Below are 14960 nucleotides of genomic sequence, written 5' to 3' on the forward strand. Positions count from 1 at the left end.
CCAGGGGTAAGCTGCTGTGGAGAGTCCATTTACACACCCTCCCCCCAGCCTTGACAGTGAGCACTCAAGGGTGCACAACAGGCTCCCCAGGCTCTGCCTGAGAGACACCCAAGGTGAACGGGTGCTTAGAGGCCAGGGAGGATAGGGCTATGCTGAGTGAAGGGGCTGTCCTGAACCTAGGTAACCCGTTACAGGTCACCTGCTCTGCCCCAGGAGACAAGAAGGCTAAGTGACTAGGCAACGGGGTTTCAAGGCTTCAAGGTCAGAAGAGACAGAAGAGCCCTGAGTATGGCCCTCAGCCTACCCAGCCTGGTGTGAGGCTGCCATCCAGGGCTTATTTTCTTAGACTCAGGAGTCTTGGTCCTGGGTAACTGCCCATCTTCTCTGAGGGTTAGCATGTCCAGGGCCATTTGGTCTTACCCAGAAAAGGGGAGGCAATTGTCTGGGTATCTAGTGACTTCCTAGGGAACCCCAAGTGACCGTGGGTTGCTATGGGGCTGGGTTCTATAACCCCCACCTCACAGGGCACTATGACCCCATTGCAGAGGTGGCAGCCTGCATTCAGGGGACAGGAAAGGACCTGATAGGCTTTTGAGACCCGTTTCCCCATTATATACTAGGAACAGACTTGGACAGTCACAGCCTGTGCCCTGTCTCCAGCACAGCACCCAGTCTGGATCCTGAACGATCCTTGGTCTCCAATATGGTGAGAAAATCCCGAGAGAACCCAGGCCTGGACAAGGGAGGAGGCAGAGGAGTTGTGAGAAGCCTGGAGCACTGGAGCTGCGTATCTCAGGGCTCTCTAGACCCAGCACCCCCACTCCCACAATGGCTCTAGCTAGTCAGAGATGGTCTCCACAGCTGTGGCGGGTGGAGGCAAACCCAGGGACTCCCACAGTGGCCTCAGCCTAAGATGGGACAGCTGTCCCAGGGAGACAGCCTGAAGAAAGAGGATGGCTGATGTCCTAAAGGATCATAGACAGAGAAAGGAACTGAAGGGAAACTGAGGCACTGGAAGCAGCAGGCCACTATGGTTGAGGGTACCATGTGTCAGTGGAAAGCCCCTCACTCGGTGTGATGGGCATTACATAGGGACAGGAAGTGAGAGCCCTGAGGATTGCACGGTACGACCCTGGGACAGTCTCACATTGCTCTGGCTGGCCCTGAACCCCCAATCCTCCTACCTCCACCTTTAGTACTGGGGTGGCAGGCAAGCACCTCACTTGGAGCCTTCAATACTAGTCTAAAACTTTTACCAACCAGGCCAGTAGGGATAAACTTCCTGACCCACTTCCTCTGGACACAGGGCTTCTGGAGTGCCACAGTCTGACCCTGTGTTTGGCCTTGCTTAGGCCTGATAGGTAATGCCCCAGGACAATTCAGGACCCCACTCCGTTGTCTACAATGTGGGTCTAGTATACACAGACCCACATTGGCAAGGTACCTACCTCTGTGGGAAAGGCCACAGCGAAGGGACTGGCAGGGACTAGCCCTTGATTGTCCCAGGTCACACAGCAAACATCTCCCCAGCCCAGGAAGGCAAACCCAGAAGAGACCCACAGAAACACAGACACCCTCCACCCCTTCTGGACTGACAACCCAGAGAAAAGATGGGCTCCTGCCTCTTCCTATCCCATCAGACCTTGCTGAGATTGAGTCCTGCTTTAGCCCATGCAGAAGTGTTGACAATTGTCCCCCTGGACCGAGGACACCCCAGCTCATCCCTCCCCTGATACAGAGAGCAGCTGGACCAGCTCTGGACACCTGTACCCGAGGCTCCCTCCCACAGCTGTCCTCACGCTGGCCACTACGCTGAGCCTCAAGTCTCTGGCTTAAAAACTTCTGGCATGTTCACTATGACTTGCCAAGAAAAGTTGAGAGTGGGCAGGGCTGGGGGCGTCCCGTGCCACAGCTCCGCCACCTGTGGGAACTCAGAGGCGCCACAGGTGGCTCTGGGTGGCCCTGCTGATCCCTGGCCAGTTACCTTGTTGAGCGCAGCGAACTGCAGCCAGAAGCGCAGCTGTGACATGGTCGGGGTGCGGGGGCGCTGAGTGGTGGCCGCGTGTCCCCCTGGAAGAGCTGCTGGGGAGCACCAGCCTCATGACCACGGCAGCCGCAGGCTCGGCGGCTCCGTCAGGGACAGAGGCAGAAGAGATCTAGCCGGCCCCATTTGCATGAGGGTTAGTCACCGGCTCCGACTTCCCCTAAGGCTGGGCTGGGTTTCAGGAAATGATGCCTGCCTGGTAAGTCAGGGCAGTTACTGGCAGAGCGCAGAGAATTACTGTAGGGGGCGGATCAGCCCAGAAGGGCTGTCAACAACGGCGCACCCTGCTGGGCCCAGAGCCTGGCCTGACCCCACTTCTCTGGGACTTCCCTTGGGACAAGAAGCTGAAGCTTCAGTTTCCCTGGGCCTCCTGAAGCACCGGGTTCTGTTTTGTGTACCAGCCCCCTTCCCACTCCACCCCACCCCCACCCCCAGGGATGACAGGGATCAGGGGTTATAGAAGCTGGGCCAGAGGAAACTGAGGCCTGGGTACCCTTCTATACCTCCCTTAAGCTGAGCTGGGGCTCCCTAGCCCTTCATCAAAACACAGCCTCCAGTTTCCTCATATCAGGGTCCCAAGCGATCATTTCTGATATTCTCAAATGAGCTGAGATGCTGGGGAGACCCTAGGGCCACCAAAGATGGGAGAAGACACTTCCACTGTAGGCAGGCAGGGATGCAGCACAGGTGTTTGGCCCCCCACAGGGCTACATTCCTGGCTGTCTCTGAGGACTTGGCCTCCTGTTGGGGGTGAGGTATCCCAGGAAGAAGGTCACCACATGTCAGTGCTCATGAGCAGAAGGCTGAGGAGCCCAAGTCAGCAGGAGCCCATCCATCAAGGAAGATCCCTGGCCATCTTGTCAGGACAGCAGGGCTGCAGGGTTCTACTAGACTCACACAGCGTGGCCACCCAGGACACTGGCCCAGAGGCAGCACCTGGAGCTGCCCTTGCCCACCCTGGCAACATCCTGCCCCCTAGCCATAGGCACAGGCATGGAGCAAAGCCTCAATTCCAGTCAGCACAGTGGAGCCAGGCATTGTGGCACATCCGTGAGAGGCTGAGGCAGGAGGACCGTGAGAACAGCCTGGGCTACACTACAAAACCCTCTCTCAAACTCAAAACAGAAATCAGAGCAGGATACCACCAAGGACAGTTAGACTCAAAAGCCAGCAGTTGCAACTGTGGCAAGGGTGTGTGGGGCTGAAGCCCGTGGCCTCTGGAGCAGTGAGCCTCTCAGACAGCAAAGTGCTGGCTTCCATCTGACTCTACAAATACCTTTCCAAAATACTCATAGGAAAACTAGGAGCACCCACAGCAGTGAGTCACTGCACCAGCGTAGGAACAGCTAGTGTCCACCAATGCACACAGCACAGCACGCATTGTCCACAGGCAGGAGTATTACACAGCCATGAACGAGAGACTCCAGCATGGAGGGACCTCAAGGACAGTGCTCAGAGATAGCCAAACACAAGAGCACAGAGGGCCTGGGGCTCCAAGGGCTGCAAATGAGATAGAATACCCTGTCATGGGGCTATGCCTTCCTTTGAGGAGACAGAATGTTCTAGATAGCGGTAAGGGCTGCCTGTGTCTACAGTCTATGCATCCAAGACTAATCTCCAGCTTCTGCCTCTCCTGTGGGTGCTGAGTATTTTGAAGGGACAGCTGTCTGGACTGTAAGAACTGAAGGCCCTGTGCTGGTGGCACACGCCTTTAATCTCAGGACTTGGGAGGCAGAGGCAGCCTGGTCTGCAGAGTGAGTTTCAGGACAGCCAGGGCTACACAGAGAGACCCTGTCTTGGGGGTTAGGGGTGTACAGGGATTGATGGAACCAAGATGAAAAACTGAAGTCTCAAAACATCCAAACTGTGAGGGTGCAAAGGCCTGAGGGTGCTCCCAGGGGTCAGAGTCGGGTAGGTATGAGGAGATAGCATTCAGGGGTAGCAGGAGGGGGTCACTCTGCCTCTCAGCCCCTGGAGGCCAGGCATGTGAGCTGTCAGGCAAGGGAGATCTAGGGGCCAAGAGAACACAAGCCCAGGGCTCAGAGGGGCTGGGGCCAGTGAGCCTGGGATAAGGGAGAGCTGGGGACATGGGAACGAGGGACATGAGGACTTTAGCACAAGAGTCATTTGTGTGGCCTGTGCTGACCCTGATGGATAGGGCCAAGCTAGAGCACAAGGCCTGATGGTGGGACGTTTGCTGATGTGGCTGATGGCCAGGGTGAGAATCATGGGCACGGAGGGCAGGGACAGGGTTGTGGGCAACCTTGACTCCCAGGCTGGTCTTTGGATCTGGCAGAGGCAATGGGAGTGGATGTCCCTTAGAGGGACAGCTTGAACCATCAGAGCTTGGGTTTAATTCTCTATTGCATCTCCTTCTGCCTTGGCTCCCCATTTTCCTGACCACTCGGTATCGGGCTGTGTGGCCAGGCTGGGAATAGTAGAGGGTTCCCTGTACCACAGCGAGGGGACAGAGCAGGGCAGGGAGGGCTGCTTGCCTAACATAGAAGGCTCCTGTGCAGAGAGGCAGGGCTGGCCTGGATAGGTGTAAGCAGCCAGCAGGTCATCCCAACTGCTAAAGTGACAAAGTGGCTCATGTGATCCCAACTCTCAGGAGGCTGAGGCAGGAGCCTTGTCACCAGGTCAAGGCCAGCCTGGGCTACATAAGACTTTCATCTTAAGAAAAATGAAATGAAGTCGGGCGTGGTGGTGCACGCCTTTAATCCCAGCACTTGGGAGGCAGAGGCAGGCAGATTTCTAAGTTTGAGGCCAGCCTGGGCTACAAAGTGAGTTCCAGGACAGCCAGGGATACACAGAGAAACCCTGTCTCGAAACACCCCACCCCCCAAAAGAAAAGAAAAGAAAAGAAAAGAAAAGAAAAGAAAAGAAAAATGAAATGAGTCAGGCCTGGCAGTCTTTAGTCTCAGCACTTAGGAGGCAGGTGAGTGTGAGTTTAAGGCCAGCCTGGTCTAAATAATGACTTCTAGGACAGTCAGGTATATGTAGAGAGACCCTGTCTCAAAAACAAAACAGAGAGAGCTAACAGAGTTGGTACCCAGCATGCAGAGAGCCTGGGTTTTTATCCCAGATACCACACAAACCATGAATGGAAGCAGAGGAGGGAAGATCAGGAGTTCAAGGTCTTTCTCAGCTGCATAATGAGTTCAGGGCTAACCTGCACTGAGCACACTATAAAAAATGTAACAATCAATCAATAAAATGTCCTGTTAGGACAGCCTATGTCTGGCCCCAGCTCCTGAGAACACAGTCATTGCAGAAATACTAAGCTACTGTGAGGTCCCACAGGGTCAGGGTGAATTTTTACCCAACTACAGGAGTGTCACTACGAGACTGAGGGACAGACACAAGGAGAAGGGGTGATACAGGAGGCTGGAGACAGTTTCAGGGGTACATGGGAGCCTGGGATGATGGGAGTGGCCAGGGAGGTGCTGTGCAGATTGCCTGGGCCACCAGGCTCACCATTTGGGAGAGACTGGTTCTTAAATGGTTTTGGCTCCAGACCCCGCCACCCTGCCCACTCCTGCCTCTCCAAAAGAGCATAGCCTGGACCACAGTGTGTATGGAATTTGATGTACAGGGTCCCCACTGTCTACCTCTTACACGAAGCAGCAGCCAATGTGGCTTCCTGTAAGCTAGCGCCCCTCTCTGGCTCTCTTTTTCCCAATGCCGGTAAACTGTTGGGCAGGCAGTGGCCAGACCTCTGATCCTGACTAGCATTTGCGGAGTAGTCAATGCAGCCACTGGGAGGGAGGCGGGAGGTGGGAGGCGGCATCGCTCCTTCCTGAGCTTGTGAGCTCATCTAGTTTCCCAGCAGCTGGCCAAGTGAGCATGTTACGGGACATACAGCCTTGGAGGGAAGTGGGGGGCCTGGGATGCGGGCCTACCTGTGCACACCAAGGGCCTGGAGGCTGCCTTCCCTGTACAGGGGCTGGGGGTAATGAGAAACAGGACCATGGCCAAGAAGGTGGGGTCTGCATGGCTTTGCATCCATACAGGGAGCCTCAAGAAAGGTGCGGCAGGGCTTGGGTGAGTCCTGGGAACAGAGGAGTCCCAGGGCACTCCAGGAGGGGACAGCCGGAGAGAGGCCTGGGGAGAGCACAGAAGAGATGGCTCCAGGTAGCAGGTACTTCCCACAGCCTCTGGCACCCCTCTCATGAAACAGGCTTTGCCCCAAGTGTGCTGTACCTGCCCTCCTGAGGTAAGAACCAAGGCCCCCACACCCAGTACACAAAAACCTTCACTACCAGCTTACAGTTGTCACCTCTACCCACACTTCCACTCCTGGGTATGCACTCGAGAACCACAGGAACAAGTCCCCATGGAAACTCTGCCATCCTCGATGGTCAAATGGATAAACAAGCTCTGCAGAAGATGAGCAGACAGCACACAGGCAGAGTGTCACTCAGCCATGAGAGGTAGAGACACAGGCCATAGTATAGAGGGGCTTCAAGACACTGTGAGAGACCCAGACACAAAGGTCACACTGTGTGGAACTCCATAACAGGAAATGTCCAGAGCAGGGGCTGGGGACTAAGGAGGGAGAGATGGTTCATGGGATGGGTGACATGGTAGCTTGGGAGTCACATGATGTCTCAACTAAAAAAACTCAAGAATGGAGACAAGAGCAGGTGTCGGGTAGCCACGCACCTGCACGCCCAGGGTGGGTATTCCCACAGGGGACTGTGGAGCTGTTCCGGTCACCGAGCAGGGCTATCAGAGCCTATGGGGAGGGCTCCATGCCACCTGGAGATGGAGGGCTGAGCAGGAGTGCACGGGCCCTTCCCTTGTAGAAGTAGGAGGCTGAGGGCTGGGGCCGGCTGCAAAGGAAGGCAGGGCTCCAGGGACTGTCAGGCACTCAAGACACTCTGTGGGATCCTGAAATGACCAGTGTGTGCTGTGCTGGGTCCAGTCAGCAGCTACTGGGGCCCCAAGGGTCAAAGTTATGCAGCACTGTGGGACATGTATGCTGTGGGAAGGGTTCCCACAGCTCACAGCAGAAGGACGAAGAGCAGAAGATGGCAGACATCAGAGGCGACTTTCAAGATGCAAGTGCACAGGAGGCTCCTACCCACAGGGAAGGGACAGACTGAATGGCAGACAATATTTGGTTTCTTCTATTTCTCTTTCTGTTAGTTTTCTCGTTGCTTCGAGACAGACTTTGAGGATATAGCCCAGGAACACCTAAAACCTCCGTCCTCCTGCCTGGCTTCCTGAGTGGAGAGTGAGAACACAGGAAGCCGTCCACAGACTTTCCTCGTGTACGGGTCAGTCATGTGACTCATCTCTTTCTCTTTTTGCTTCTTCTGCCAGGAAACTCGGGGCTCATGGTTAGTTCCTAGCTCTGGGTCCAAGCAGAGGTGGGTTTTCTGTTGACTCCTGGTTCACACCACGGTAGGAAACATGACCACACGGAGCACAGAGGTAGCATGAGGGTATCCGCTTTCTTGCCACTGGAACAAACTGTGGAAAGCTATGTCCTGAAGCCACATGCAAGGCGGATCCACGCCCACTCGGGTGGGGCTGGGCCACACCCACATCTCCAGGACGCTCAGCCCTTCCCCTGTGGAGGGCACGGAGCAGGGCCTCTGAGGACCTCAGGGAGATGTCCCCAGCTCAGGGACCTCACTTAAGCCACTCTTCATGTCCTTTCTGACCTGTGGTGAGGCTTGGCTCAGGTCTGGCTCCTTCTTGTTCTGTGGAATCCGAGGCCATCCATGGCCTGGGGAGATGAGGGAGGTAGAGGCAGGTGACAAGCTCAGGCCCATAGCCAGAGGCTAGGATAGAATCCCCTGGTCCAACCTTCTGTGGACAGGGTGACAGGCATGAGGGTAGGCCCCTCCACAGGCATTCAGGGGGCAGTGTGTACAGGACACACAAACACCAAGTGTTCAATAAATGCTCACCCAATGGATGGTGATGCCCATCTGCCAGTGAGAGATAACAGGCAGCCACCACGTTGCCAGATGTGTGTGACAAATGGGGTTCAGACAAGCAGATCACGTGAGCACAGCTGGCAGGAGAGGGGCGGGGGAGCTCACCTTTGGGAGTTTTGGCCACAGGGAGGCAGATGTGGGCCTCTGGCATCAGAAGAGAGATGGAGACACATAGACACAAAGGCAGAGGGCAGAGACAGAGACAGGGAGACACACACAGAGACAGAGCCTGATTGGGTGATCTTGGTCACCAGCTTTACAGCTGGAATCAACTCACCCAAGCCACTGGGCACACCTGTGGGGGAGGCTCGTGCCTGGACCCCCCTAAACTTTGGCCACACCTTCTGGTGGTAGCCCACATAAGAGGGTATGGAAGGAGAATGCTTTTGCTTTTTGCCTGCTTGCCCTCACTCTCGCTGGCAGGTTCATCCACCCTGCTGCTGAGGCACTCCCTCACTGGTGTCAGAACCCTGTTCTTCAGGATTCCAGTGCAGACCGAAGACCAGCATCCCCTAGGAATCCTACAGGACTCCAGCACTGGATCTGAACTGCTGGGATATCCAGCTTCAAGGACTGAGCAACTAAAGACAACTGCTGAGAACTACCCAGAGCACAGACTATAAGCCACTCTACTGAGGGGCCACTCACGTCTGTATCTATCTGCATGTGTGTGTGACACATACTACATGTTCATTATACATGTACATATATCAATTCATCAGTTCTATTCCTTCAGAAAGCTAACACACAGAGACAGATACACAGGCAGACAGAGACACTCAGGCAGACAAGGCAGAGAGATGAGGGCTGGCAGAAGTGGCTTCCTTGTGGTGGTCTGAGGAGCCTCTTTACACTTCTAGAGATATGTGTCTGCCACTGCCCGGTTGCTGAGCAGAGACCTCTATACAGTTCACTGCTACGTGTCCCTGGGTGGTATGAGAGGGACTGGTGGGGTAGCCTCCCTGGTGTCCCATGGGGAATAGATTCAACTCTTTCCTGTGATCTGTGGGTGAGCTTTTTGGCCACAGACGCTGCACAGAGCACAGACACTTGTGTGGAGGCTTTGGGGAAATCCCACCATAGTGCCAGTGTAAGGCAGGCATGAGACCCTATGGCGTCCAGTGAGGATGGCCTAGCAGTGGGCACAGACCCTGGTAGTCCTCAGCCTTCCTCATACAGCTCCGGACACCACTCCGAGGCAAAGTCTCAAAGGCCAGTGACAGACCCAAATCCCAGGATGCCACAGCCAGTCTGGCTGGCTTGATCCTCCCTGTCCAAATCAGCCTCAAAGCCCTGTCTCAATCAGCCCCACTGAAGACCAGTGGCCACAGTGACAGCTCTGGGCCCCATGCAGTGGGCACGAGGGTGGCCATTACCTGAGGAAAGTCGCTGCTCTTGGAGAAGAAGCTGGGGACGGTGGCTGTGGTGGGGTAGCTGGTTTCAGGGCAAGACTGGCCACCAAGGAATGGGGTGGAACCCACGAACTGTCTGCAAAAAGAAGTAAGGATGGTGATCATGGGCCTGGGGACAGAGGATCATAGCACTTCTTCTAGCTGCTGGGAGCTTAGCCACAGGGCAGTCATGATCCAGCCCTGTGCTTCAGACACATAGCTTAGAACATCCTGGGGCAGACTTGAAACAGTCTACCAAGCAGCCTTTCCTACATGGCCCGTCAGACTCCAGGACAGGACAGACAAGTACAACCTAAGACCCTCCCTGGGTCCTCTCCCTGCCCAATTTTGCACCTTGCCCTATTTCTCCATGGCCAAGAAGAGTGAGGAGGGCGTGGCCAGAGCACAGGCCAGTGGATTCCTGGCCACCTCTCCCACGTGAGAAATGATGTCCTGCAGGTGAGGGGTTGAACTCACTGGGCTGGGGGTGGGGCCCCAGAGCTTCTCTGCTCAGAGCTTCAACTCCTTGAGTCCTGGGGCAGAGAGACAGTAGCCATCCCAAGGCCTCTACCTCTTATCTGAGGAGGTTTGCTAAGACAAATGTGAAGGCAGGCAGGGTGCAGCTGTTAAGGGCTGAGTTTACATAATACACCCCAGAGCCCTGCACTGGGCAGCCAGCTTCATGCAGGTGAGAAGGGTGTGGCCATACCTCTAAACTCAGCCCTGGGAGAGGTAGACACAACCAAGAGTGGTGAGCTCTAGGTCGTGTGACAGATCCAGGCTCAGAAATCAAGGTAGGTCAGGAATGGCAGCCCACACCTTTAAGGAGGCAGAGGCAGGCTGATCTCTGTGAGTTTGGGCCAGCCTGGTCTACAGAGCAAGCTCCAGGACTGCCAGGGCTCTGTTAAACAGAGAAACCAAAGAAACTCTCCAAAACCAAAAGAACAAAGAAAAGACCAAGGTTCGTGGGGCTAGAGAGACAGCTCAGTGGTTAAGAGTACTGGTTGTTGTACCAAAGGACCCGAGTTCCCAGCACCCACACGGCAGCTCACAACCATCTATAAACACTAGTTCTAGGAGAGCCAATGCCTCTGTGGTATCCATGTCATATACAGACATATGTGCAGTCAAAATACCTATAATTGAACTGAATATGACAGTCCCCCTTTAATCCTAGCAGTCAGGAGGCAGAGGGAGGCAGAGAGATATTTGAGTTCCATGCCAGCCTGGTCTACATAGGGATCTCTAGTCATGGCTACAGAGTGAGACCCTCCCTCAAATGGGAAAAAAAAAAAAAAAAAAAACATAGTGAGTGACTGAGGGAGCTAGCCACCACTGACCTCCGGCTCCACATGTACAGGTGCACACATGTTAGCACAGACGCGCACACACTTGCAGGAGGAATCTCAAGTACCCAGGAAGTTCAGACCACATATGCACTGAGATGTTTGCACAGGGCATCTCCCCAGGCAAACTCCTTCTAAGCCTTTAAAAGCCAGGCCTCTCTGGGTGCTCCAGAGCCCATCCTCCAGCAGCCTCATCCATTTCCAACCCAGATGATGAGACATAGGGCTCACAAAGAGTGGGGTGAGGCCTCACAGTAACACTTACTGGTTTTCACTGGAGAAGGTGGGGTACAAAGACGGTGAGAAACTGCCCCACCAAGGACAGTGCAGGAGTCGGTTCTGAAAACACAGAAGCACAGGCATCAGGTGTGGGAGGAAAGCAGACCCTGGTGTGCAAAGGGCAGGGGTCCTGGAGAACCAAGCTGTCAGCCAGGGTCTCAACTGACCCACACATGACAAGAGCCATGGGGACTGCTGAGAGGCCGATGGAGAGAAGGACTTGCTGAGTATGGGTGCATGGCCCCAGAGGGCTCAGTATGTCCCCTTCCAAAAAGAGCCTGGACACTGTGCTGGGAGGGGCTGGGGACATGCTCAGAGGCAGAGCCCCCTCTCCCAAACTCCCCAGTGAGAGGATGGGGGTGGGGCTCAGGGATGGAGCCCCTGTCTAGAATCCCCAATCCCACCCCGAGGGGTTGGGAGTGGATTAGGCTGGGGAGTGTGTGTATGGCTCCAGACTCTGAGGCCCAAAGTGTACCCTGGAAAAGCTGAGGTTCACCCAAAACCTCTTCAACAGGGGATCTATCCCTATTCCTAATGGGGCTTTGCTCCTACCCTAAGTGCATATCTCTGGAATGGCATCATAAGATAGATACATGCTGTGCTCCCAGCTCAGTCCACTGACAGTCCACCACCCCTGCTTCTGTCTCTGGAATCCTGTGAAATCACACCACGGTATGGATGGAGGAGGAGAAGGCAGCACTATTTATAGCAGAGCAAACTGGACCCTCTCCAAAGGCCCGACAATAGGGAAATAATTAAGTAAATTATGGGCTGTGGATGAAGGAACAGTGGGCGGGGAACAGAGAGGGCCAAGTAGAGAGAATAGGAGCTGGACACGGCCTGCTTGCTACTGGCCGCAGGTACTGGATGCCAGCCAGGGTTTCTGAGTTGCAAGTGACATTCTGGGTATCAGTCGCTGTTGCTTCCCTTACCCCAAGATCTGGAAGCTCCATTAATGATATTTCCTCTTCCATGCTCCCCCACAGGAGCACGTGATAGTACAGCTAGGCATGGTGTGGTCCTGGGTCAGCGGCAGCCTACATAGCTGTTCCAGTGCCTGAGGGCCCTGTCACCCCACCTGTGTCCCTGGGACTGCACTACAGCACAGCTCTGGCTTACCCTCATCCTGTCTGACCACTTACTTCCTGTGTCCTGGAACACTGTGGGTGTCCTGCATCCTCAGGGCCTGTGACAGCACGAGGAGACAGAGGGGCAGAGGATGCTATTTCCCTGAAGAGCAGCCCCTGCCAGGGATCCTAGCACTCAGGAAGCTGAGGCAGGAGGACAACCATGAGTTCCAGGCCAGTCTGGGTTACAGACTGAGACCCTGTCTCAAAGAACCCAGAAGCAAGTCTGGGGTCAGGACTCGGTTTACAGCACACAAACATGGGGCTCAATCCCTAGTCCCACATATATGGGGCGTGGGGACATGCCTGTCACCTGGCTTTCAGAAGATGGAGCTAGGAGTTCAAGATCACTCTATACATGCAAACTTGAGGCCAGCCTGGGTTATAGGAAACCCAGCATTGAAAAAGCAAAATAAAAAACCAAAACCAACAATAAGACAACAAAAGTCCTTCCTTCCATGGCAAACTGTGGGGCAGGAGACATGAGGGGAAGATGCTGTGGGCCAAGATCAACCCAGAAGTCAACTCTTTTTTTCACTCAGGGGACACATCACGACCAGGGGGGTATCAGGGCAGCTGGGGAGCAGAAAGTGCTGTCATGGTCCGAGTGCCCTCAAGAAATCTGCTCTGGGGCTGGTGAGATGGCTCAGTGGGTAAGAGCACCCGACTGCTCTTCCGAAGGTCCAGAGTTCAAATCCCAGCAACCACATGGTGGCTCACAACCATCCATAACGAGATCTGACTCCCTCTTCTGGAGTGTCTGAAGACAGCTACAATGTACTTACATATAATAAATAAATAAATCTTAAAAAAAAAAAAAAAAAGAAATCTGCTCTGTCCCCTGGGGTGGTTTCAAGATCAAGGACAAGGCTCACCTGTAGCTGGATGCCACCTCCAGGGGGTGGGAGCTCATGTGGAGGGAAGTCCCCATCCATGGTGGGTTCCACTGCCAGCATCAGGCAAGTGGAGGCAGCGCTCCGCGACCCTCGGGTGGCGGCTATCTGGACTGCTTACTCTGTGGTGCTGGCAGCGGCAGTTGTAATGTCATATCCTGTGGTGGGAGAGGAAGCCATCATGAAAGGACTGTGCAGGTTCCCCAACTCCCGGCAAGCCTATCTGGAAAGTGTGGCTCCTGCCCCACTGTGACCATAAGCACTGGTCAATAGCATGGCCGCTGCCCATTGGATCAAGCTGCTGAAGTAGCACAGGCTGAGGCTGGCACTGTGACCCGGTAGGGAGGGTCAGGCAGGACCTCTGAAGACACTGCAGACACCGAGAGCATATCAGGAAACCTAAATACCTCAGAAGAACCCCAGAAGTTCCCTCTGAGCCAGACCCTGGAGAGCCTGCCCAGGGTGTCCCTGGCTGCAGGGTGGTGAACCCTAAGCCCAACATGGTCAGACACAGGACAACTATGCCCTGCCCCAGGTCTGTGACACAGACTGGAGCACATCAAGGTCTCCAAGCTCCCTCCATGCCCCCCAGCCTAGAACAGAGTCCCAGACCATCCAGGAAGGTGGTGGAACTCAGGCGGGCAACACAAGGTTAATCACCAGAGACAGGAAGGGGAGATGGACGCCGCCCAGCCAAGCCCTGGAGCAGAGCAGGGGCCTTCCAGTAACTGCCCACAGCCCAGGCCACAAGCAGCAGGCAGTGGCTTGTGTAATCCAACCAGGGGAAGCCAGCCTGCCTGCCTGGGGATGCTGGCAGGAGGGAGGGAAAAGGGCCCAGTGGGCAGAGGCAAGACTGCCAGCAAGGCCAGAAGTCATGTTCTGCACCAGTCCCAGCTCTGAAGGCCAGCTGCCCAGCAAGCCCAGACCTGGGAGTCTGGTCACAACTAGATGCACTCACAGAGGCTCATGGTGGATGGATACTGTGTGATCTGGGGGACTGGTCGACCTCATATTTTGGGGTGAACTGGGGATGTGGCTCAGTGATGAATGTTCGCCTAGGAGGTGGCCTTGAGTTCTGTCAGCCTGTCATCATAGCACTTGGGAAACTGAGGCAGCAAGGTAACAAGTTCAAGACCAGCCTGGGCTATAGAGTGTGACTGCCTCAAAAAATAAACCGAAGCTGTGGGGCCATGGCATGGGTATTCGCCAGGCACAGAGGAAGCCTTGGGTCTGACCCCAGCACCCCATAAACAAGCTGTAGTACTACACACGCCATCCCGGTACTAGGGAGGTGGGGCAGGGAAATGGGGAGGTCAAGACCATCCTGGGCTACATAGGAAGTTAGAAGCCGGCCTGAGCTACACGACGCCATGTCCCGCAAATAAAAAAAGGAACTGGAGAAATGGTGTACTAGGTTGGAATGCTCACTGCGCAGACTCAGATCTCCAGCACCTGCCAGGCATGACCACACTTACTTCTAGCCCCAGCAGTGACTGCAATACACTACCAGATTCAGTGAGAGACAGACAGTGAGACACGAAGGTGTTGTACACACCTGTCATCCCAGCACTAGGCAGGCTGACACAGGATGGTCAGGAGTCTGAGGTCACCCTCAACAACACAGCAAGCTCAAGGATTAGCCTGTCTACATTAAACCATATTTTAAGTACTTACTTTAACTATATATATATGTATGAGCATTGCCTGTACCTGTCTGTGCACCGTGTATATGCCTGGTCCCTGCAGAAGCCAGAGAGGGCACTGGGTCCCCTAGAACTGGAGTTACAGATGGTTGTGAGCTGTCATGTAGGTACAGGGAATTAAACTTGGGTTCTCTGCAAAAGCAGACAGTGCTCCTAATCACTGGGCTGTATCTCCGGCCTGAGAGACTATTTTGTTTTATTCTGTTTTGTTTGGTTTGGTTTGGTT

At 54.7% G+C, this 14960-nt stretch overlaps 1 protein-coding gene across 14 annotated transcripts in view; it reads right to left on the reverse strand.

The window, feature by feature from the left end:
* Sbno2 (strawberry notch 2) overlaps positions 1-14960 on the reverse strand; it is a 49117-nt gene that overhangs the window by 16252 nt on the left and 17905 nt on the right. For 7 of the 14 annotated variants that reach the window (NM_183426.2, NM_001359635.1, XM_006513494.1 and 4 more), the window contains 3 exons: positions 13014-13189; positions 10998-11071; positions 9372-9483 (listed from right to left, as the gene is read on the reverse strand). In NM_183426.2, the coding sequence (NP_906271.1) occupies positions 9372-9483; positions 10998-11071; positions 13014-13094 (267 nt within the window). In that variant the 5' untranslated portion in view covers positions 13095-13189. Of the gene's footprint in view, positions 1-1984; positions 2452-6709; positions 9484-10997; positions 11072-13013; positions 13190-14960 lie in introns of those variants that run through there. The other 7 variants (XR_003948671.1, NM_001359637.1, XM_017313893.2 and 4 more) reach the window with 7 other exon arrangements.

Source organism: Mus musculus, chromosome 10 (assembly GCF_000001635.26).
Source record: "Mus musculus strain C57BL/6J chromosome 10, GRCm38.p6 C57BL/6J".
Classification (NCBI taxonomy): domain Eukaryota; kingdom Metazoa; phylum Chordata; class Mammalia; order Rodentia; family Muridae; genus Mus; species Mus musculus.